Source organism: Bombus vancouverensis, chromosome 6 (assembly GCF_051014615.1).
Source record: "Bombus vancouverensis nearcticus chromosome 6, iyBomVanc1_principal, whole genome shotgun sequence".
Lineage (NCBI taxonomy): Eukaryota > Metazoa > Arthropoda > Insecta > Hymenoptera > Apidae > Bombus > Bombus vancouverensis.
Window position 1 is genome coordinate 5,488,762 of NC_134916.1, and position 22,497 is coordinate 5,511,258.

A 22,497-nucleotide genomic window follows, 5' to 3' on the forward strand; every position below is an offset into this window, starting at 1 on the left:
GGCTACGAGTATAGCGCGTATCATTGATGTGAGCGCAGACGTGAGGTTGCGTTGCTTTCACGCTGCGTGGGGAACCCGGTTTTTGAACATCGCGATATCCTCCGTGTACACTTCGGACTTCCTTAGATATCTTCGGTTTGCAGTTGTTGTATTTTATGTGGGTCACGTAGCAGTGTCTTTTGCTGTAATTATGCAACCGTGTTATGATAATGAAGAAACTGGGTACATGGTTTGTTAAAAGTTAAATGGTGGGTTGATATACTATGAGGTATGTCAAAGCGATGATAACATTTAGATAGGAAAAATATTTGCTTAACCTTAGTGAATAATTATCTCAAAAACATTTCCGACGGTTGTTTTGGCATTTAATTTTGACTACAGTAGAATACGTTCGACTGTATAAATGTTTTTGCAAGTGATAACATAATTTTAATATACTTGGAACACAACGAGATCATGAATTAAATTAATCGAGTAACAGTGTCGACTGATATTTCTGAGCTCAAGAATCACTCGATTCATACATGTAAACTGTTTTAATGATGGAGTTTTAATTAATTTATAAAAGTTATCGTTTATAGATTCTAAAACTTATCGTAACGTGTTTCGTCCGGTATTCTCCGGAAATGTAAGTTATTCCCTTTTTATTGTTATTTGATCGCAAATAGATTTACAATCTAAATAAGATAAACGCTCCATTAAATGATATCTTGAGTGAAGTTACGCCTAGGAACGCTTATAGTACGTGTCTGACTATGCTCGTCTGGAATTGCTTATGCTTACTCAGACCGAAGAACATTCTGACTTTGTAAATTTAATAGTGAAACTTTTCAGAAATTCGATACTCTCTAAACTTTAATTATTTATATTTATACTATAATTAATTACACAAGTAACCGTAACTTTGACGACATACAAATTTCTCGATCTACATCCGATTAAGCTTAAGTTGCACGTTAAATCAATGGAATATTCCACAGAGTCCGAGGAGTCCTTATTACTCTAACTAACAATGATAATGAGAAACGTACCAAATGAGATACAATCTTAAATAATTAGGGAAAAAATCTTGTTCATCTAACAAACTGGATATGATAATTCCATCGCAACTCAAAACGTTAGCTTCAATTTTATTGTAACACCGCTTTACATATTTTTCTACCTTTTCAAATACTGCATGCATCGCGTACAAATATTTGCAGGTATGAATCATCTAAGATTTTATTGGCAATAATTTTTAACCAGTACTATCTGGCGAATGGCACCAGAGTTGGAAACATTATCTAGAGCTGCAAACAAAGTTGTGAAGATAAAGAATTGATTTCACGGTTAGTCTGGTGTATTTTTTTTTGTTTGTGTGCAATATCGGAATAACGTCAAAGCATGATCTAGGAACACAGACATTAATTTCAATTTATCATCTACTACAGCTTCTCAATTGACCCGTGCCATTTAATTGAGACAAAAGATGCTGAGTGTTTCTTGGGCGACGAGAAAAGAAATACGGAAAAAAGGAAGGGAAAATATGAACTGATAAAGAAAGAAATGTACATATCTAGAACGACGTAAGATCGGGAAATGCTTCGTTCAGTTGTTCAGCATCGTGGACGCGTCTCCCAGCCTCGTTCCAAGCAGCGCAACGGTACAATTAACGTTCTCAAGACGAGACGAATGTTTCGTGTCTCGTTCTATTTGTAAAATCTCACCGGTGTTCTTCATACACTCCCAGGTGTACGATGAGTCATCCAATTCTGTAACTTAATACAATGAATTTTTTAACTCATTAATGTCGCAAAAGATTGTTTAGGTATTATTAGAAACACGTAATAAACGTGATGTCGCGTGTGTCATTAAAATTCGCGTCTTTAAGAGGCAAACAAGGCCATAATTGTCGCCGTTTTTACCATACTACTGTTATACTGTAGTACTGTTAAAACTTCTTCCACAGATTAAGAAAGTTCAATGTTCTACCTAAGTGGTAATGTTAACGCCGGCTTCTTGAAAAATTATAATTTAAATGGGTACAGGGAACGATATTCATCAGCATGTTACCTCCTATGAAAATATCGTTTCCGGTGTTTCAAATAAAGTACGACGTTCTTGGGCAATATGAATTCAGCATTTACACGCACATTGTAAAATCTGACTATCTTATTGCGAACGTTGAAACGGTTTTTTCGAAACGGAAATTTGTTTTTAATTAATTATCAATATCGATTAAATGCGTGTAGTAACGAGAATTTTGGAGGTGGTTTTTGCTAGTAAAAAGATGATGAAGAAATATATAAAGTTAGTTTCTATAATATTAAGAATTCAGTTGTCTCACCTTGTATGTAGGCATGACTCATTTTGTCCCGTCGGTACAACGCCTTATGCTATTGTTCTTCTGCCCAATTAAAGCATTTTCCCCTCGACTGATATCTTTTACCTCCTTTTTTCACTTGGTTTAATAATGGCTCTCCTCGACGACCACTCCTTTAGATAGTGCTGTAAAACGGGACTTTCTCTTTGGAACCGTCTTCGATGAAATTGTTTATTAAACCCTTTCAAGTTTCTACGTATCACTTAATATGGGTTAAACACCCATTTCAATTCGAAAACTATTTTTATAGAACACCTCATCAATGTAATCTCTTTTTAAAAAGCAAATTATGTACGCCATGATCATTAAGATATAATCTACTACACGCATTGGAGACGATATCTTAGGTCTCATTTTTTTTATTATTCCACACAGAATATTCAGATATCTCTTTCGTAGATGTATAAAGAATATTTTATAACTTGATTTTAAATGTTTAAGGACGAAGCTAAGTATTAGTAAATACATAAGTAATTCTATATAAAATATATATCTGTTTACCTGTACTATGACATAAATCTTATTACAAGATTTCGTGAGACATAAATTTCTAGAAAATTACCGCCGACGAAACGTTATCAATAGTTTAACATAGAATCGATGAAACAAGAAGGGTATCCAGATGAGAACCGTCTGATATACCCAGATTATTAGTTTATCATTAATCAATATATATTCGAAACCCATCCTTTGCGTTTTATTCCGTGCGTAAAAATTATTAACTCTCTTCAATAGTGAACAAAGTCTTCCAATAATTCGAGATAGCGTTATGAAGCCAGATTCCATTGTTATGCAAAAATCCCATATATCATGTTGTTCAAATAAACTAAAACTTTTATTTATCTCATCGCACTTCCGCAACCTTCGACGAGGGATATTTGCACGTGGTACTGTTACATATTGTATAAGAGAGGTATCTTGCACTTGAAATCAAGGGGATAGGTTTAGGAGCGATTCAATGTAAATTCAGCGAAGGAATACTGACGAAGTTGAATCAATGTATGCAAATCGATGCAGCGGGTAATTTAAGCTGATTGGTGCATTGTTACTGTTATTACAAGACGATTCGTTGTTTCTGTTTGGAGTAAAAATTGCAAAGGAGAAGTATGTAGATGGCGAGAGAGACAGAGAGAAAGAGAGAGAGAAAGAGAGAGAGAGAGAGAGAGATGAAGTGGAAGGCTGTATTTTACGTATCGGCACGTTTATTTGAAAATAATGCAGTACAAGCTCTCGATGAAATTTCAACAGAATTAGAAAATATTAGAAAATGGAAATGGGGAAGCTGTAAAATCGTTTCAAGCATCCTTCTATTCATTTTGTCGTAATAATTTTCTTCAGCCGAACAGTAAAAAATTTAAGAAGTTAAACATGTGACACCTTACGAAACAGCCTGTTAATTTCCAGAACTTCAACTTTTCGATAGCAAGATGTGTAATTACAAGATAAGAGGTATTTAAAGGAGGTCAGGCTTTGACGAAAACATTAAGTTCAAGACTGGAGACGTAGCCTGGAAACGTTACCTGTGAGACGTCACGTATATATATGCGTCGCAGATAAACTGTCGTCTCAATGTTTTATCTGCATTATTCCCAATAAGATAAGATATATTTCTCTCTCTCTCTCTCTCTCTCTGCAAGAGTCTGCGAAATACTCTATGGAATCATTCTTGTAGAAAATCCTTGCCACCCAAGGAAGTCGTTTATCGTGAGATGAAATCGTTCATTAAACTTATGTAGATAGAGCAAAATCCGATGCATAACAAGCTTATACCGTCGCAATATTTTCTATGTTTGAATTAATTTAAATAATCTCAGAAATAGTAAATTTATTTAATATATTTAATATAACGATGCTTGTTTGATAAAAGATGGAAAATAAACAAACAGCGATTTATTTCGTTGTTGATCGTAATTTGCATACCTACCTCAGTTAAGGAAATAACTTTGTTTGCCTCCTGACAAATAAAGAATCACTGGATGCTATATTTAAAGTAGTAAATTACGCGGTAAAACTTCTTGTTATCTAAACGAAATGCTCGTCGAAATTGCGTCTAACTTGTTTCCCGCAAAATTATACCTTGTACTGTTTGGTACAGTAACGCTATTGCTAATGGAAGAGAATCGATGCTAAGTAACAAGATTGACATTCGCAAGTATTCTTGGACGATGAATTTTTGGACGATGAAATCATTGGGATAGATATTCTAGATATTGTACTGTGGTAAGAAAGGCAACAGTCAATTGGTAAAAAATATCGAATGTAGGGCTTCCTATAGACCGAGATAAAAGGTAAATCGCCTGAATCTTACATATCTTGTAATTAATAAGTAAATTCAAAAATAATAATAAATCAAATGAAAAATAGCCTGAATCTTACATATTTTATGATCAATCATGATCCTCCGCTTTTTACCAATTATGTTTGAACCTAAAAATTCAGATAAAGTTTACCCTACTACTATTCTTGAATTCTCATTTTCCAACATTTCTCTCGTTCCTGTAGGTAAAGAGACTTTTAACATTTAAAAGATATATTTAATATAAAGTTGAAATGGAGAATAACATATATTAGTAATTCATTCGTATCCTTCTTGAGCGGAACAATTTTTTGGACAAAAAAAAGATGTGACTATATATGAAATGAGCCAAAGGACATAACAGGGTTAAAGTTAAAGATGGGTAATTCTGCATTCCAAGTAACATAATTCACGATAAAAAGAGAATCACGTTCTAAGATAATGTCCTTCTTGTGTCATATCATACAGCAATTGACGTCACTTAATTCGTTTATTAATCGATCACAAACCGTTGAACTTGCTGAAATTCCCGGATCTACGACACACTCGCAGATAAGGAGAATGATATGTTCGGACTCGGAGAAAAGAAAAAGAAATAAAACGAAGGCTTCATGGCCGGAGGTTAGTCAGCGGATCCCGTTCCTCAGCCGTTCTTCCTTTCTCTTCGTCTCTCTCATTTCACGAAGGTCATCTGGTTTTAAATAGGGAATCGTTGATCCATACAGGCGTCATTTTAAATATCAGGAGGCTGTGATACTTCCTGTAATTTACTACTAGAATTGCACAGCCTGTACGCGTATTGTGAATAATTTGACAGATTTTCTAAAAACAGTTGTTCAAGTGATCGCCGTTTTATTCGTCGTTTCCCGGTGTTACCGGCATTCAGCGAACGTCAGTTTCCCAACGACTTCGCGAATTCGCGTAAAGTTTACGATCTTGCATCATAGACTCCGTTCAAATCGAATATATTTAACATGAAATATCTGATTTTGGAATTAATTTTGTATTTTTATGATAGTCTGTCGATGCGATTTAACATTTAACTCTTATCCTCTCTCCATTTTCTTCATGTAATATTTTTTCAATTTATTCTTTGGTATCAAGGTATAATGACGGAAAGCAGCTAAAAAGAGTATAAAGAATTTTATACAATTAATCTATCGTGTAAATAAGGAATAAATTTGCATCATTCCTTCGACAAATGTAATATTTTGAAAAATTAAACATTTGATGAAAAAGAGTATACAGTGCAAATTACGTTTGCTATATGTCAATCAATGGTCGTTTAAAGCTCTCTCGATAAAAATTCTATTGAGTTGCAAGTGGTAAAGAGAGACAATTTTCGAGGACAATTAGCGTAGTAATTGATACCGCAATCGTTAGGCGCGAATACACTTTTATTTGTACGATTCTGGGTGAGCAACACGATTAATCAACGATAATTGATTATTAGTAATTATTACTTGATTTACAGTCTGTTAGGATTCTGTCCCTGACCATTGAAATTGTGTTAATCGTTTAGTGACCACGAAACGATTTCGTAGGCGCCATGAGATTTGTTAAAACAATTCGAACGTTGTTATTGGCGCCGTAAGCTGGTGTTATCTGGATTCGACAGACCAAGTTAAATACATCAGACATCGTCTATTCAAACGACGTTTTCTGCCGCACAAACAAGCTTCGTTGAATCTAACAAAGTCGTTGGACGTTGACGTTGTTCGGTACAAGACACGAGATGCAAATATTATGAAAACGTAGGTGGTCACCGGTAAAATAAACGATGGATTAGTGACTCGATTTTGAAACTAAACATAAAGACTAGAAAATAATTTAAAATATTAGATTAGAAAAAATATTAAACTTAAAAGATATATTATCTACACAAAACAAAAGATATATTATCTAGTGAGGACAGTTCTTTGTGGATAACTTCTTTTTGACGTTTCGGATGTACTATTGTATGTTGAGTATAATGTTACGATATGAACGTACATGTAGTTTTCATCGAGCGCGGAAAGTTGGAAAGTTATGACACTGCGAAATTACATAACTAAATATGGAAAATGAACAGCTGACATTTGGTTCCATTGAATAATTCAGCTTACTTCGCGTTAGAATGTAACATACATTGACAATGAAAAGCGGCAAATTAATTTGGGAGGAAGATATCAGGAAAGTCGTGTTATCTCGGATTATAGAATTGTGGAAACTTCGAAAGCGTCAATGTTGCAGTTGGACACAGTAAAAACAAATGTTTATTTCACTATATGTAAAAAGACAGTTGGGGAATAAATAAGTTAAAATCTAAATAACAAGCTAAATTCGTTTTTCTAATTGTTACAAATAATCTCATGATGCAAGATATTTCGCATATTAAAACATTAGTCATGGACATAGACATTAAAATGACGAATAAAAGCTCTACATATCTGCTATATATTTGCAAATCAATAGAGATAGATAATCATTAAAGAATTACAAACCATCCCATCCTATAAAACTGATTTGCAAATTTATGAATATAATTATATGATACCCGTATGGGATAAAGTGACTCTCCAATGATTTATGTTATTTCATATTATGTTATTTCTAAATTTAAAAGTATCGCATTGTTAACTTCGAAAAAGGAACATTAACAAAACAAAAAGTTTTTATAGTAGTCACATAAGTGACCTGCTCGATAACCGAAGTGTTTGAAGTATGATGAAGAAGAGAATGAGGAGAGGGTTTTAATGGGTAGAGGCGTTAACATCTTGCCGAGCCCCACATAATCCGGGGGCACGTAGCGATACAGGGTATGCGCAATTGCATTTCCCCTCCTCTTAAAAAAAAAGATCAAATTATATTACGTTATGACGCGTAGCTCAATGGTACCAAGTATCGCACTATATTTTCTCAATTCAGACAAATAGAAACAAAATATTTCATGTGAAATCATAAATTCCATTAATTTTATTCATATCATTAATAGAAGTGAATATATTTTTATCTGCGTTGTAACTTGAGCTAAGAGCATATAGAATAAGCGTAAAATATTCTGAAGATACTAGGTATTTGAGAACGTCTCGGTGGTTGGTTTATCTTATCAGTTCCTGAATAATTTAAGCTGGTTGATCACGTGTAACCTTCTATTCATATGACTGTGCAATTTTACATTGCGGGAAAAATTTAAATATTCTAGATTAATAAAAGATAAATGATTATTATCATCCTATTATATATGATTATTATTATATATTATATGAATATTTTCCACGAAAATAAACAAACAAAGGAAGAAAAGTAACGAAAAGATATAGATTTCAGAACATGTATGGTCAATGCAATAATAGGATTGATATCAATAACGAGCATTACTAGCTGCATTATATAAGTGTTTTCCTATTCGAAAACAATATTTAGAAGGATGAAACGTTGAAGATACCTAATATACTTTATTCCGTTTTAATCCAAAATAATCTCCATTTTGGAGAAAAGTTTTATGATTTATGTACAATTTTTTGTTGAATCATGTTTATAAATTTGTATAATTTATTGCAGAGAATAAGATCTACTGAAACATGTTGTAAATAAAATCACATTTATTAAAAGATTTTAAACTTCTGCATATTTTTGTATAACTACACATAAGAAAGGCCAATAATAAGATAAAAAGATATTTGTACATGTAAGATAGTACAAACATAATTATTGTGAAACTTACATGGTATATGTAATATATGAGAGAGTAATGTACATTTGCCTGGATTATGTATTCACAGCATCAAAACCATATATGTATACGCAGTTTACAATAACAGTCTTTAGCACTTAAACGACTTTGTTAATAAAACGTAACTTCCATTCTTTCAATTACACCCTTTGGATGAGAATTATTCACACTGAGCCTTACATATAAGGTACTGTACATATATACAGAGACCCCTGCGCAAAGTGCCAATAGAATAGAAACTTTACTAATGATATTTATCACCTGTTCATGCTTCCAGAGCAACAGTTTCCTTTGTTCTTTCTTTCGTACGCTCTGCAAAATAAAAAGAAGCTAAATGAATGGATTAAATGTATTTTTCTAATAGAAGAATAAATCTAACATGATAGTATTTATTTGTGTATTATAGTATTGCTATTTATTTGTATATTATACAATGTATTTACCTATCTTCTTTTCTAGTAATTCCTCTGGTACTTCTGGTAATGTTATATCCTCTGGTACTTCTGGTAATGTTACATCCTCTGGTATTTCTGGTGCCTTTTCTTCAATTTCTGCCGCTAACAAAGCATTAAGCTCTGCTTCAACTTCACTCTCATCATTCTCTGTAAGTTCTCCAGACAATATTTCATTAATCTCCCTTTGTTTTTCAATTCCTTCCTTAGTCTCGTCCATAACTTTTTCAATTTCATCAATGGATAATAAATCATGTAGTTTTTTCAATGCAATATTACCCACTTTTAGGCCATTTACAACCTTCAACTCTATTTGTGCAAATTCTAAATCATGTACCATATGCTCAAGGTTCTCTAGCTGTCCATCAGTCTTTGATAATATTTGTTCTTGGAACTTCTTTTTCCGTAGAAGAAGTAAAGCACGTCTAAAAAGATTTTATAACGTTTAACAAATGTTTTAAAGATATTTTAAAATTACAATAGACAAGAATTTAATAACTACTCTTTTTGTTTATTTTGTATAAGTTTTTTTGCGAGTAACCGTTCTTTTTCGAGATTTTGCTCGATTCTTCGTTGATATTGCTTGATTTTATCCCTAGTTTGTTTCAGTTGCTGTAAAAATGTTAGAAATCAGTTAATATGTGCCTGAAATAAAAATGGTTGAGGTTAGAAAATGTGTGAAACAACGTACTAAAATGGCCTTGTCCTGTTCGGTAATACGGCTCGGTGGCTTTTTCTTTGCAAAGAAAATACCCATTTCGTTCTAGATAATGTACAACGGTATTAATTAAACTGTCATACGGAATTTGAAAAAAAACTCATGTCACGTTTGACACATCACTTAAGACACTAATAACGAAATCTATCATGGCTGGCGCCATATTTTCTGGTCGACTTATCGATAGTTTCGTACTCGACTAAAATTCAAACTATATGGCGCGAAAAATATATGTATATACATATGTATATTATTACTTATTTTATTTTATTGAAAATAAGCCTTTTATCATAAAATTTAATAATAAAATAACGGTACTATTGTTGTATATCGCTCAAGAATTAAATTTTTTAAATTTAATTAGGCAAAGAAGCACAATAAACTTATAATTGATGAATTTGATATGTTAAATCTTTTAACTAATGTTCAAGAATAAATATCTTTATGGAATTTAGAAAGGAATATTATCTAAAGTGATAAGGATATGATATGAGACTGAAAACAAGGAAAGAGAAAAACGACAAGACATTGGATTGAATTGAACAATGTCCATTATATTATATATTTTATTCCCACATACACACGGCACGTTGTGAACCTTTTCTTAAATATTAATAATATTATCATAATAATAATAATAATAATCATCATCATCATCCTTCTCGTTATCATCGCAATGATAATAATTTTAATAATAATAAGTAAACAATAATAAACATAATAATGTGAATTCATGAGATATATTTATATTTATGTATATATATTTATAATAAATCATATAGTAATAATCATCGTATTATAATATATATTTATATGTACAGAGGGGTACAATATTGTTATTCTTTATTAGTTTAATATTTATAATCGCAATATTATATTTATTTTCTGTCTGTATACATACACAATGAATTAGATTATCGGCCCTTTCTTACGCCACACATCTACGGCGGATAAATTCTCTCACTTTCTATCTTTTGTTCTCTATTTTATTTCGCTTTTGTTTTTTTATTTTTTATTTTTTTGCGTCTTGTTACTCTTTTCCGCTTAAATTTTGAGGACCATAATTTTCACCTTTTGACAGCACACCATGTCGCTATGCTCGAATATATTCGCGGTAGAAAAGAGCCGCAATTTTCGTACTTCTTCTTTTCTTCATTTTTTTTAATTTTTTTTTATCTCTTTTCTTACATTTTTTTATTCCCCCATCGAGAAAGGCGTCGTCGAGTAAATTCGAGCTATCCCGAATACGTAATCGATTATACATTTCTCTGAACGCGATCTCAATATAATCCGTGATCGTTTTGCTTTATCTTACAAAACATCCATTATAGTCTAGCCGCTTTTGGATAGAGAGTCGCGCGTTGTTCCTTCACATTTGTTATGGATGCCTGAAAATTTACTGACGACTTTAAGCCACGCTTAATTCGAACAATTTTTATTGATTACAAGAAAAGATAAACGTGTTTCATTTGTTTGCTCGTATTGTTTCACATTTATTCACCGTTTATCTCTATTCCTCCTTCGTTTCTTTTATTTCTTTTCTTATTTTGCGTTCGCGAGCTACGAACACACAAAGAAACGCGCGGCTCTTTCGCCAGCAGCGCGCCTTTCATAAATATTCTGTACAATGTTATAATTATTATAAATCATCATTATATCTTATATAGAACCTTACCGTTATGTCATTATTATCGGTAGTGTAAAATTGAAACTTTTTACGTACTTATATAGATTAGACATTACCGTCTTCGTGGCGATTCCCGCCCGCAATCGTACTGTTTTTTTTTTTTTGCTTTTTAGTTTAATAATTATTTATTTACCATTTTCATTTAATCTGTTCTTTTTAATCGATACATAATCGTATAATTTAGTATGTCGCTATACGTATTGTAATCGTTTACGATTAGTAAGAATATGTAAAATCAGTATTTCGTCTTAGTTCCTGGCTTTATTATTTTTTTTTCTTTTTTCTTTATGCTTGTTTAAATTCAATAAATCTCATTAAGCATCCACATAATTGTTTAATATACATGGAATTAAAAGTGATTTATTTATTGCTTGTTATATTGCAAGTTTTCTCATTGCAAGCTGTACCATACCGCCGAGCTTCCGTTTCGTTCTTTCATGCTATTCATCAATCTGCCTTTGCTTTGTATTTCTCACGAGGCGTCGTAAAAAATATTTTTAAAAACCTTCGCTCCGTTCTCTTACTACGTGTTTTAAACAGAAATTACTTAGATGGTTCCCTAATTCGACAATGTGAATGACGAGATTCTAAAACTCTCCCTGTAATTCATAACATGCCGTGTACACAGAAAACACTCGGTATTCCTCGGTTGTTTCACGCGACAACAAAAATACAATATCACAAAACTAAGGACAACGATGAACGGGATCAAAGCGAGTGTGTTGAAATTCGTGGACTCTTTTTCACTTCTCACACATGCACACAACGATTACGATGCAGTTCTTTTATTTAACATTTTGATTGAAAAAAATCGATGAAAAATTGTTTCTCAGACTTGTTCTTTTTTGTTTATTTAAATATCTTCTTCTTTTTCATCTTAAGGAAGAGACGAATGAAATTATTGTGCTCGTGTGCCGGTGTGTTTGAGAACGTTTGCGTGGTTGTTTTGTATGCGCGAAGAAAATTAATGAAAGAAATAATGACACAATTTATGGTATGAAAATATAGTTATCGTGAAACGATCGATCGATGGCAGCCAAAAGAAGCGAAAAAGGAGAAGAATTTAGCAACTCTTCGAAAATTGATGATCGCAGTCATGATACAGCGTTAAAGCACGAAACAATTTTTAGATCTTATAGATCAACACGATATGTAAATTGAAAAACAAGCAATAAATATATATGCTTCGAAGCTAACTTGAACGAAATATTTACTTTTCCGCCTACAACTGCTACGGAGATCTCGAATATTCACAATTTCGAAGATAATTGTCGCGTTATCTATCGATTCGTATGATCGTTCTAAGAACGAGCATCTAAAGTATAACAACTTTTGCTTGATTGATTCGAACACACCCGTTGCGATGGGTAAGAGAATCGATCCGAGGAGCGAGAGGAACGGAAAGTTATATAATGGCCTTTATCGTATTTTATTTTACGAGTTGCACAAGCAGGTACCAATCGTTTGCGGTAAAACTGGAACAATGACATAATAAAACAAACGAAAAATGTCACGATAGTACAGAGAACAGTGTACAATTGTGTTAGAAACTAACGCGAGTCAGTGCGGTTAAGTAATATTACAAAATTTAGCAACATTGAAAATACTCGCTCTATAATCGATTCGGTTGGCCCATGGAAAAGTGTATTCATCGAAATTGAACGTTCCTTAAATATTTCTTCAGATTATCCTTTCGTTAATAACGGCAATACGATATCGTCAAAATTTTCACACCCTAACTAATGCTTTTTAGAACACATGAAAATTGGATATCGATCAAATATTATATGTTTGATCGCCCAATCTTATCTCAACGATTAAAGCATAAAACCGGCAGAATAATTTTATATGAAAAAAAGAAAATGATACATATTGGTATTAATGGGTATCGAATGAAAAAAAGAACTGGTATTCTTGCTGTACGATGGTTAGCAAAACTTCATCGAAGCTCGTGGCTGTTATATCCTTGTTCTGCACGCAGGAAGAATATTAACAGATTACGTTTAACTGCTCATCCGAACGTGTGCACGTGTAATTACATGATTATATATACTTATTCATAATATTGTATGCTTTCCGTGCGCATATATATAATATATATAATATATATGATGTTATGTATATATATAATATGTAATTAAATATATATTATATATAATAATATATGTTACATATTATATATAATATATAATATATATTATATATTATATATATTGTATTATATATTATATATATATCGTATGGGGTTATGTTCACATTTCATTAATCTGCGACTCGAAAAAATCCCCTGGACGTCTGGCTAAAAGTGAATTGTAACACGAATCAGATTGACATTTCTTCTCGATTTTGCAAGAAAGCTTTCTTTCCTTTTTTTGAAAATGCGAGCACTCGTTCATATCGAACAGACGACACATGGAATAATTCTGATTGGTATTCAAGACGGACGACGATTTCTTCGAGCCGCGTTTCTCCTCGGTAGAAACATGAAGTAAACGAAATCATCGGCTCAAAGACAATGATAACTGTACTCATAACACAGCGGATTACTGCATCCTGACAAATAGAAAATGATATTGGGATGCGTTAGAATAATACTATCCGATAATAACGCTGTTAATAGTAATCGAACGGTAGTAATTAATCGTTATTAAAATACAATATAAGTCAACAGAAAAAAAAACAAGGAAAGAAATAATATTAATAATATTAATAATAATAATAATAATAATAAACGAACGAGCTCTTTCAGCCCGCATGTTCCCGTAATGCGCGAATAAAAATAATTCCTAAGTAGGATCCTTTAGCCTACGTCTTTGGCTGCGACGTTCCACTTAAAAAAGAACACTGATTTAGGCATCACGATCCCTATCAATCGATTATATTACAACTGACTTGAAACTCGACTAATCGAATCGTGTACCCGCTCAGAGCGTTTCTCTCTGTCCGCCAGTTAGCAAACGTGACTCGAACAGGCTTAAAAATCGAAATCGAAACTGTAGGTACTACGAGCAAGTTCAGAGGCAGTCAGTCAGCAGAGAAACGCTCCAACTTTTCGTGTCAGGTCGCAGCAACGATCTTTCTCATACGCACGAAAACGTTGTTTCGAAAATTGTCTATCTATCTACGGACTTCTGCGAGTTCATTTCATTCACCCTTTTTCTTTCTCCCTTTCGCACAGTTATTTTTTCTTTTTTTTTTTTGGCTCACAAACTCTCCCTCACTCTCTCCCCCTCTTTCTCTCAAACCGCAGTCACATCGCACGCAGAGCGACGGGGGTTGTTTTCTTCGAAATATCGTGGCATCGTGTCCGCGTTTCCTCCATATTTCCGTACAAGGTAAAACGCTTCGTATGTCATCTGTCGCCTGTCAGCTTTGATTTGAGAAAATCAAAAACAGAAATTCGCAGATTCGTGTCGCACAGCGAAATGTACGCTAAACTAGCCGTTCTAGGAAACATCAGCAGTCAAGAAATAGAGGGTGCGTAGAAAGTGATCGAAGGATCGATATCGACGAATCCGTGAGGCGAAGTGAAACTTTTCTTTTCCATTATCTTAATCGTTTGTCTTTGTTTTGTCCTGTGTAAGTATATCAGTGTATTGATTAATATGTGTAATTTATTGTTTGGACGAGATTAATTAACGTATATAACGCGTGTTTCTATTATGTTGATAATTGTATCGTGTATAATTGTTTCGAAGAGTATTGTTCTCGTTGTATCGTAAGAAAACACGTGATTGAAAGTATCTATGCATGTGTCTGTGTATATGTGTTTATATTTGCATATAGAACAATTGTACGGATTAGAAAGTGATATAATTAAAAAGAGTGTTCGTAAACTCTAACATTTGAATCATTTGGGCCACTCTATTCGTCTGTTCCAAATATGGAACTGTTATATCGTTATCACTAATACAGACTGAACGTGAAACATTATTTCAGAATGATGAACGATCGTTTATGCGCGAGCAACTATCACTATTGGGTCAAGCGCAAACAGATTGAACTCTACGTGAACATTAGTGAACTGATGCTTGTTCAAGTCTGCATACTATCTTCCCTATGGTTGTATAATCACCTTCATACATTATACTTCCATTAATTGCAAACGGGTTAAATACGCTTGATTATGTTGAATTTGCTCGCAGCGGCATCTTCATTAAATTATTACTCGATATTGCTGTATTATCTACGAAATATCGTACAGTCGAACGACTTCGCAATTACATTTAACTCCGTCTACCGCGAGGTGGTCGAAGTTGAAAACGATTTAATTAACGCAAGACGAAAATATAACAAAAAACCCTTTCAACGTATGAAACAAATGAAACAGAATAGTTTTGTTCGTCTTTTCATGCTTCCTGTAAAAAATAATTTTTACAATAACGATAATTCTGTAACGATAAAATGTACAATGGAAACATTACTTATAATCGCTACTTGCACTTAAGTACCGCTAAGACTTAAGTATTATAAAGTGTTTTATTATATTTCATTGCACTCATTTTCATATCATTGTACACATCGCGCATACCTATCGCATGAAGATTTGTCAGTCGTGTACTTCTAATTTCAATTTCACGGTTCAATCACGGAATGGCAATAATCGATTACTCACTTGATTAACATCTTCTTCGCACTCTCTTTACAATTGTGACCTCCATTTCCTTCCTCCTGTCCTTAGCTCACGCTGTGTGTATTTTATTTATATATACGTATATAATATATATTTTTCGATTATCGTAATTATTACTTATTATTTATACGCGTGTATATTTATATTTATATTTATATTTATACTTATATTTATATTTATATTTATATATATATATACGTGTCAGTATTTGTATGTGTGTGTATCATACGTGTACAATGTGGAAGTGTCGGTGTGAGCGTATTAATCGCGCAATGAGTGATCGAGCTCGGTCGATGAACAAGCGAAGTCTTCTGAATTTCCTATATCATTATCATCTCCGTACACTTTTCTCCTCATGCTCAACCTTCGACAAAAATTCGCCAGGAAAAATAAACTCCCTCGTGTAAAAAATCGGAAGAGTATTGCAAAGTGAGAGAAGACTGGACTGCATCGAACAACGAGCTCGCCTCCCTCGCATTTCTTTGCCGTTTTTTTCTTTATCCTCTTTCCTTCTTTCCTCTCATCTTTCTCCGCGTCTAGTCTTCCCAATCCTCATTCTACCCTCATCTACCCCGGTTGTACCCCCGCTCGACTCTCCTTTCACGATCATCGATGATGATCATCGAAAAATTGTTCAGTACAATAGTATATTAGCTTTTAAAACATCAATAACTATATATATGTACAAATGCATAAAACAATGTTTCAATATATCTGTTTATCTCCCATAATCCTCATATTTTTTTATTTTGTCTGCTTGCCATCTTAATCAGTTATTATATATATTTATATATATATAGTCATAATATATTTCTTGTCTTTCTTAATCGTTTTTATATTTATATTTATATATATATATTTATATTTATATATATTTATATATATACTAGATGTAGATATAGACGTAATATTTCAATATTAATGTATTTCATATTTATAAATATAAACGCGTGGACTGTACTCACATATATATTTTGTTTCCTCTTGTTTCATTTTTATCCCCTCCTATGACTTGTCTTCCCTATTATATGTCTCGCGACACCTTTATCTTCTCCTTTCTTTTCTCTTCATTCTTTTTGTATTAACTCGCTTGTATATTGATCGCATTTTAGTTTGTTTTGTCTAATTAATAATTGATCGTAGATCTCTTTCGAATATGTATATATATATATTTATATATTTATATATAATTCTCTTTTCCAGAGGATTCTCGTTGAAAGTCGCTTAGGTTCCTGCCGCAACATCTTCGATTCGTTCGTAAAAGAACGACGAAACAATTTAAATAAATAAGTTTGAAATTAGTTCTAAGATACTTACACATTGCTCAAAAATAATAATAACTATCACATTACTTCGTTAATCACACTTCAACAAAATTGCTTTCATTCAAATCCAAAATGAACGATGAGCATTAATTCTACAGTTTAAAACGTTAAACGTAATAAATGATCAGGAACCCAAGATTCTTTCGGCACACCATTCACCTTAACTGCGAAAAGTTACAACTTGTACACTTAATTATGACTGTTTTCTCTTCTTCTATTTCTTCATTTGTATGTGTATATGCTTTCTACATTTCCTTATTTTGCCCATCCTCTGCGATCTCGCGCGTCAGCGTGCCTTAAACCTATATACGACGAATCTTGTTATATTTTACGTTCTTTGAGCTGGTGCTTATGTTCTCGTGTATTTCTCTTCTTTTCTTTTTCTCCACTCTTCTTCTCCGCGCAATGTCCAACTCTCCGTCTATTTGAACAATTAGCGCAGCTCCGTGATACGTGAAGCGCTCGACGCGTCTATTTAACGCTCACTTAACTCACTTTTCTCCCACCGGATCCAATGAACGTAACAAAAGAATAAAGGCAACAGAAGTTGCCTGTGAAGCTATGAGCATGGAGCGTTTCTTTCTGTTTTTTTCGCTTGATTATGTCGCGTTTCATTCACAAAACCCTCGTAATTTCGCACAACCTTGAAAAAGAAACCTTATCAGAATCGAAACGAAAAAATCAGGAATAGAACATCGCCGAAGAAACGCTCGTTTCTGCGTACTCGTCTCTTGCACCCATTTGAAAACAGCATCGTCTTACGTATGGTGTACGGTCTACCGATAAAATATCAATCTCTTTTTTCATAGTGTGTGTGTACGTGTTTCCTTTTACTGTTTGACTTTTCTCATATTTCGAATTATTAGTTGCCTGGATAATAACAGTTTTGGCCCGATGCATATACCTTTACCTCTTTTGCACGCGTTTATCGTTAGTCCTGGGGCGTAACGAAGCAGCTACCATTTTGTTTCGCTTGCAAGAAGTCGGCTTTGTAGCGTCGAAAATACACGCGACCGCAGTTTGTTTTACAGTACGTTTTTCTTGTCCAGGAGTGGTGACTCATTCACGTTCCGCTTTCTCATATTCCACTTTCTTTTATTGAGAACGAGCGAGGATCACCCGTCACGCGTGTACGCGTCACGAACTTAAGAATTCATGTAAGTTTATCCGCGATATAGATTAGTCGTGTATATTATTATTATTATTAGTTTCTCTTTTTTTTCTCGTTCATTATTTGCCATTTTTATCCTTTGTGGTCATGACGAAGTATTGCTAACGTTCGTAAGAATTGACTCGTTTGTTCATTCGTTCCTCTTCATCCTTTCTTTCCTTTCTTTAGCATTTTTTTCATCGTGCGCATGCATACCCGCGCACAGGAAAACAAAATGGCCGCCGTTCGACGTGACACGCGTCCCAATTTAAAGTCATCCTTCTTCTTCAATGTTTCTTTTTTTTTTTGTTCTTTGTTTTACCCTGTTATTGAATACAATAATAACCGTACCTAGAATTGTCGCACGTATATCCATTGTTTTTGTAATAATTATAATTAATTTATCGCTCGTTGACTCTCACTCAATTCAATAATTCAATATTGACAAATTCAATAATAGTAATTAATAGTATCGTATGAAAACAGTTTTTGATCAGCTATATCAACAAAATCCGAATTATATAGTCCGCGGAATGAATTTTTGCACGTCGACGGTTTCTTTGTTTTACTTTTTCTTTTTTATTTGTCCCCTTCAGAAGCAGGGAGGTTCGAGCGTCGCGATGCCCTTCGAGCCCCTAAATCGAACTTTCCTCAAGGGCTGGGTTAAATTTTATAAAACATACGTGCGCTAAAAAACAAAACTAATGTAATGACTCCTCCCTGTTTCCCGAACGATATTACACGCATTTAACCTAGACCAATTACGAATAATTGAATGGAGTATCCCCATTCGGGCCATTTGTCCGTCTAATTAGGGAAATACTTCGAAGCGCGAAAGAACGCAAGGATTTTTTGGTGTTCAGTCATTCCGCGAGTAAGGCTACGTTCCGCAATTTAACGATTTCTCGCGTTTACGCCAGTCCGTATAAACTTTCCAATTTCCTTCCTGTTTTTAACATCTTTTAATTCGTAAAATGACATTTTCAGGTGACCGTAAATCTTAAAGATTTAATGACTTTCTTTCTCTCGCTCTCGTACGCACGTATCGTCACGTTCTCTCTCATTCTTTCTCACATGCATCCGGGTTATATAGAGACGCACAACCTCGCTTCGTGTCCAAATATCATTCCCATTGCACGCATTACTTTCACTTCCGCTTTTACTTATGCAATGGCGCATTAAATTGGCGATTCGCAATCTCGCCTTCAATTAACGCACTGTACATATACGGACGCGCGGTATAATAACTGAATACACGCATATGTGTAGATATATATTTTGTTTTTCTTTTAATGCATCTTATTTCGTGTACTTGATGGTTTGCATATAGTTCTTCCTGGTGTAGCGTGGGTATGTGTGTGTGTGTGTGTATATATATATATATATTTCTTCTTGTATGTGTATATGGGCATGTGTGTTAGGATAATTCCTTTAAAAAGCCGCCGGCGCGTGTCACAGCATATATTATATTTGTGTTCGGAGTGTCTATGTCTCTGTGTGGAACATATGTATAGTTTGAGCGTGTACGTAAAAGTGTATGTAGAAGATATTTTATATACGTTTATTGTGAGCTTGTGTGAAATGCGTGTCGGTGAACATTGCTTGTGTTTCCCTTGCAGGCTCCTTTATAGGATCATGCGTTATAGTAAATCAACGATATAATAATTCGCGTACGTGTAATATGCATGTATGCACCGAAGTTAATGCAAGTAATCGATTGGATAGCTATACAATGGCCGATTAAATTCAACGATCATCGTTTCGGCATTGGATGAGACCAGACTTTCGACGCGATACAACGCTTGGGACTTAGCGTTCTCTTACTCGATTTCGCGACCCTGTATATGTAATGTTCTCTCATTCTCTTCCTCTATCGAAAACCGTTCTTTGCGCTGGATGACTACATCTTCTTTTCTTATCAACACGCATCATCTTAAAAGCAGGTCGTATTCTTCCATTCTTCCTCTTTCCCTCATTATTTCTTCTTTTTTTTCTCTTTGTTCGTCTAACTTACATAGAGTCTCGCGAGTTTCAATCCGTCCATCTCGCTTCGCAGCCCCCGCGTTTTTTCTTCCTTTCTTTCTTTTTTTTTTTTCTTTCCTTCTATCCATCGCACGATAAGCAATGCAAACAGCGACACGTCATCCGTGTAACACGCGTGCCTAGGTCTATGTACGCAACCTCACCCTCCTCTTGCTCTTTCCGTGCTTTATTCGTCCTCTTTTCTCCCTCGTTGCACACCCGGGAAAAGGGAAAAGTGCTTCGACGACACCGCGCCGGGGCGAGCGAGAAGTGTCATTCCGGCATTCAGTCGGCAAAGAGCACGCTGAGAAGTGGCGGACACGCGCGCGCAAGAAACAAAGAAAAAGGGCGAAGCGCACTCTTGGCCTGCCTAACGTCCTCGTTGTCTCGTATCCTAAATCCCCCTCCCCCCCCGGACTAATCATTCACACTTCCGTGTCGGGTGCTCCTTCGTGTTGTCGATTCACGCTCCTCGAAAAATTCCTTACACGCCTTTTGTATTTTTGCTCTTTTATTTTTTTATTATTAACCGTTTCTACACGACTAAAAAAACTCGAAAGCCCAACACAGAGACGCTCTCTTCCCGGGTGCGAACGTGTGTTATGCGCATAATAATTGTATTTTTATTATTTATATTTATATTTATATATTTGTATTTATATTCATATTTATATCTATATTTATATTTGTATTTTGCATTTGTATTTATATATATATACACACACACTTATATATATATGTGTATGTATATATATGTATATATGTATATTGCGCACGCGTACACGCGCGAGCTAACACGGTGCATGGCTTTTCATCCTCTTCTTGTTCTTGTTAATCAATTAGAAAAAAAAGTCGCCATAACGTTATACAATAATAACCAGTAATTATAATAATATTCGTATGTAAGTTGGTATTCTTCCGCCATTTTTTCGTTTGCCTTAAATGCTAAGGATCCTAATATTTATCAATTATTTATATATATATATATTTATATATTTATATATATAATATTTATATATATTCTAGACTTAGTCACTTAATTATTTAGCAATTAATAATATTAATTTAATTCATTATTATTATTATTATATTATTCTTTATTAATGTCGGAGAACGGGCATTAATACGCAGTTTCGGCCACATCTATCTTTACGCAGCTTCTGCCCTTCGTGTTTCCCTTACTTTCTGCTTGTCTTATCTTTCTTTACCACGTCGCTCTTCTCGCAAACTTTCTGGACGTGTACCGCGATTTATAAATTTATACATTTTTCCCGCATTTTTGTTTCGCATCTTCCTCCTTCCATTCCTTCTTATTTTTTAGATTTTTTTCATATTTCTATTAGCTTCTTTGTGTCTTCCTCACGCCTTCAATTTACGTTTTTTTTTTCTTTTCCGTTCGTTGGAAAGTAGCGGTTATTTCCGTTCAATCGTCGCCGTTGTTGCGGTCGATCAATCGCCGTTGCAAAGACGAAGCCTCCTTCTGGGTAGAAACTATTATCTTCTTATCTAAATCGCGATTTTCCGATGTATTAGTCGTAATAGTACGCATCCAGTTCCGTCCAAAGTTCGTTCATCGTGGTGAATTTTTCCAAGGCATTTACATCGTTCACTGTACCGTCAGTCAACCGTGCTGCGTTCTGCCCTCTCGTTCATCCTAACGAAAAAAAAATCGTAGTTTGTTAGCGAGAGATTGCGATACGTAAGCCATGATCTTTGTGAAATTAGCGCAAGCGGATCGTGTTACTGTTGGAGTGCTTAAAAGTGAATGGAAATAGATGAAATGTAAAGTAAGATCCCTTCGCGAATCATACTTTATATAATGTAATATATGAATCATAGTCCAATATAATCTTTTATTTGTATTTTAAGAAATTTAATCTGAAATTAATAAATGATAATGTACATAAGAATTTAATCACGAAAGTATCTTAATCATTTAGCATCCTATTATTTGTATGCTCGTTACAGTAGGAGAATTAATGTTATGAATATTTCATGTGGCACACTAAGTGGAAACTTACGGTGAACCGGTAAGGAAACCTAGGGTTTCTGTTATATTCATTTTTGATGAACGTGTTTGCGTTTGCTACAGAAAGATGAAAGTATTTCGTTACCGTATTCGTACGATAATGCGCTA

At 34.1% G+C, this 22,497-nt stretch overlaps 2 protein-coding genes and 2 long non-coding RNA genes across 8 annotated transcripts in view; 1 reads left to right on the plus strand and 3 right to left on the minus strand.

Annotated features, from left to right (window-relative positions):
• Positions 1 to 92: 92 nt before the first annotated feature.
• On the minus strand, positions 93 to 3,432 carry LOC143302803 (uncharacterized). 2 transcript variants are annotated; one of them, XR_013058599.1, is made up of 3 exons: positions 2,327 to 3,432; positions 1,552 to 1,757; positions 93 to 182 (listed from the first exon to the last, which is right to left on the minus strand). It is a non-coding gene; the product is annotated as an uncharacterized LOC143302803 (long non-coding RNA). The 2 variants fall into 2 exon arrangements; XR_013058600.1 differs by lacking the exon at positions 93 to 182 and having other exon boundaries at positions 1,588 to 1,751.
• Positions 156 to 1,570, plus strand: LOC143302804 (uncharacterized). Its single transcript, XR_013058601.1, has 3 exons — positions 156 to 268; positions 1,203 to 1,328; positions 1,431 to 1,570. It is a non-coding gene; the product is annotated as an uncharacterized LOC143302804 (long non-coding RNA).
• Positions 3,433 to 8,224: 4,792 nt separating the features above from the next.
• Positions 8,225 to 9,707, minus strand: Vps20 (vacuolar protein sorting 20). Its single transcript, XM_033340924.2, has 4 exons — positions 9,517 to 9,707; positions 9,328 to 9,437; positions 8,817 to 9,250; positions 8,225 to 8,685 (listed from the first exon to the last, which is right to left on the minus strand). Exons 1-4 carry the CDS (start codon positions 9,580 to 9,582, stop codon positions 8,639 to 8,641), a joined length of 657 nt encoding a protein of 218 aa, XP_033196815.2. The 5' UTR covers positions 9,583 to 9,707; the 3' UTR covers positions 8,225 to 8,638.
• Positions 9,708 to 10,071: 364 nt separating this feature from the next.
• Rbp6 (RNA-binding protein 6) overlaps positions 10,072 to 22,497 on the minus strand; it is a 777,348-nt gene continuing 764,922 nt past the window's right edge. For all 4 annotated transcript variants that reach the window (XM_033340911.2, XM_033340909.2, XM_076619578.1 and 1 more), the window contains one exon: positions 10,072 to 22,014. The gene's annotated coding sequence lies outside the window, so the exon portion shown is untranslated. The remainder of the gene's footprint in view (positions 22,015 to 22,497) is intronic.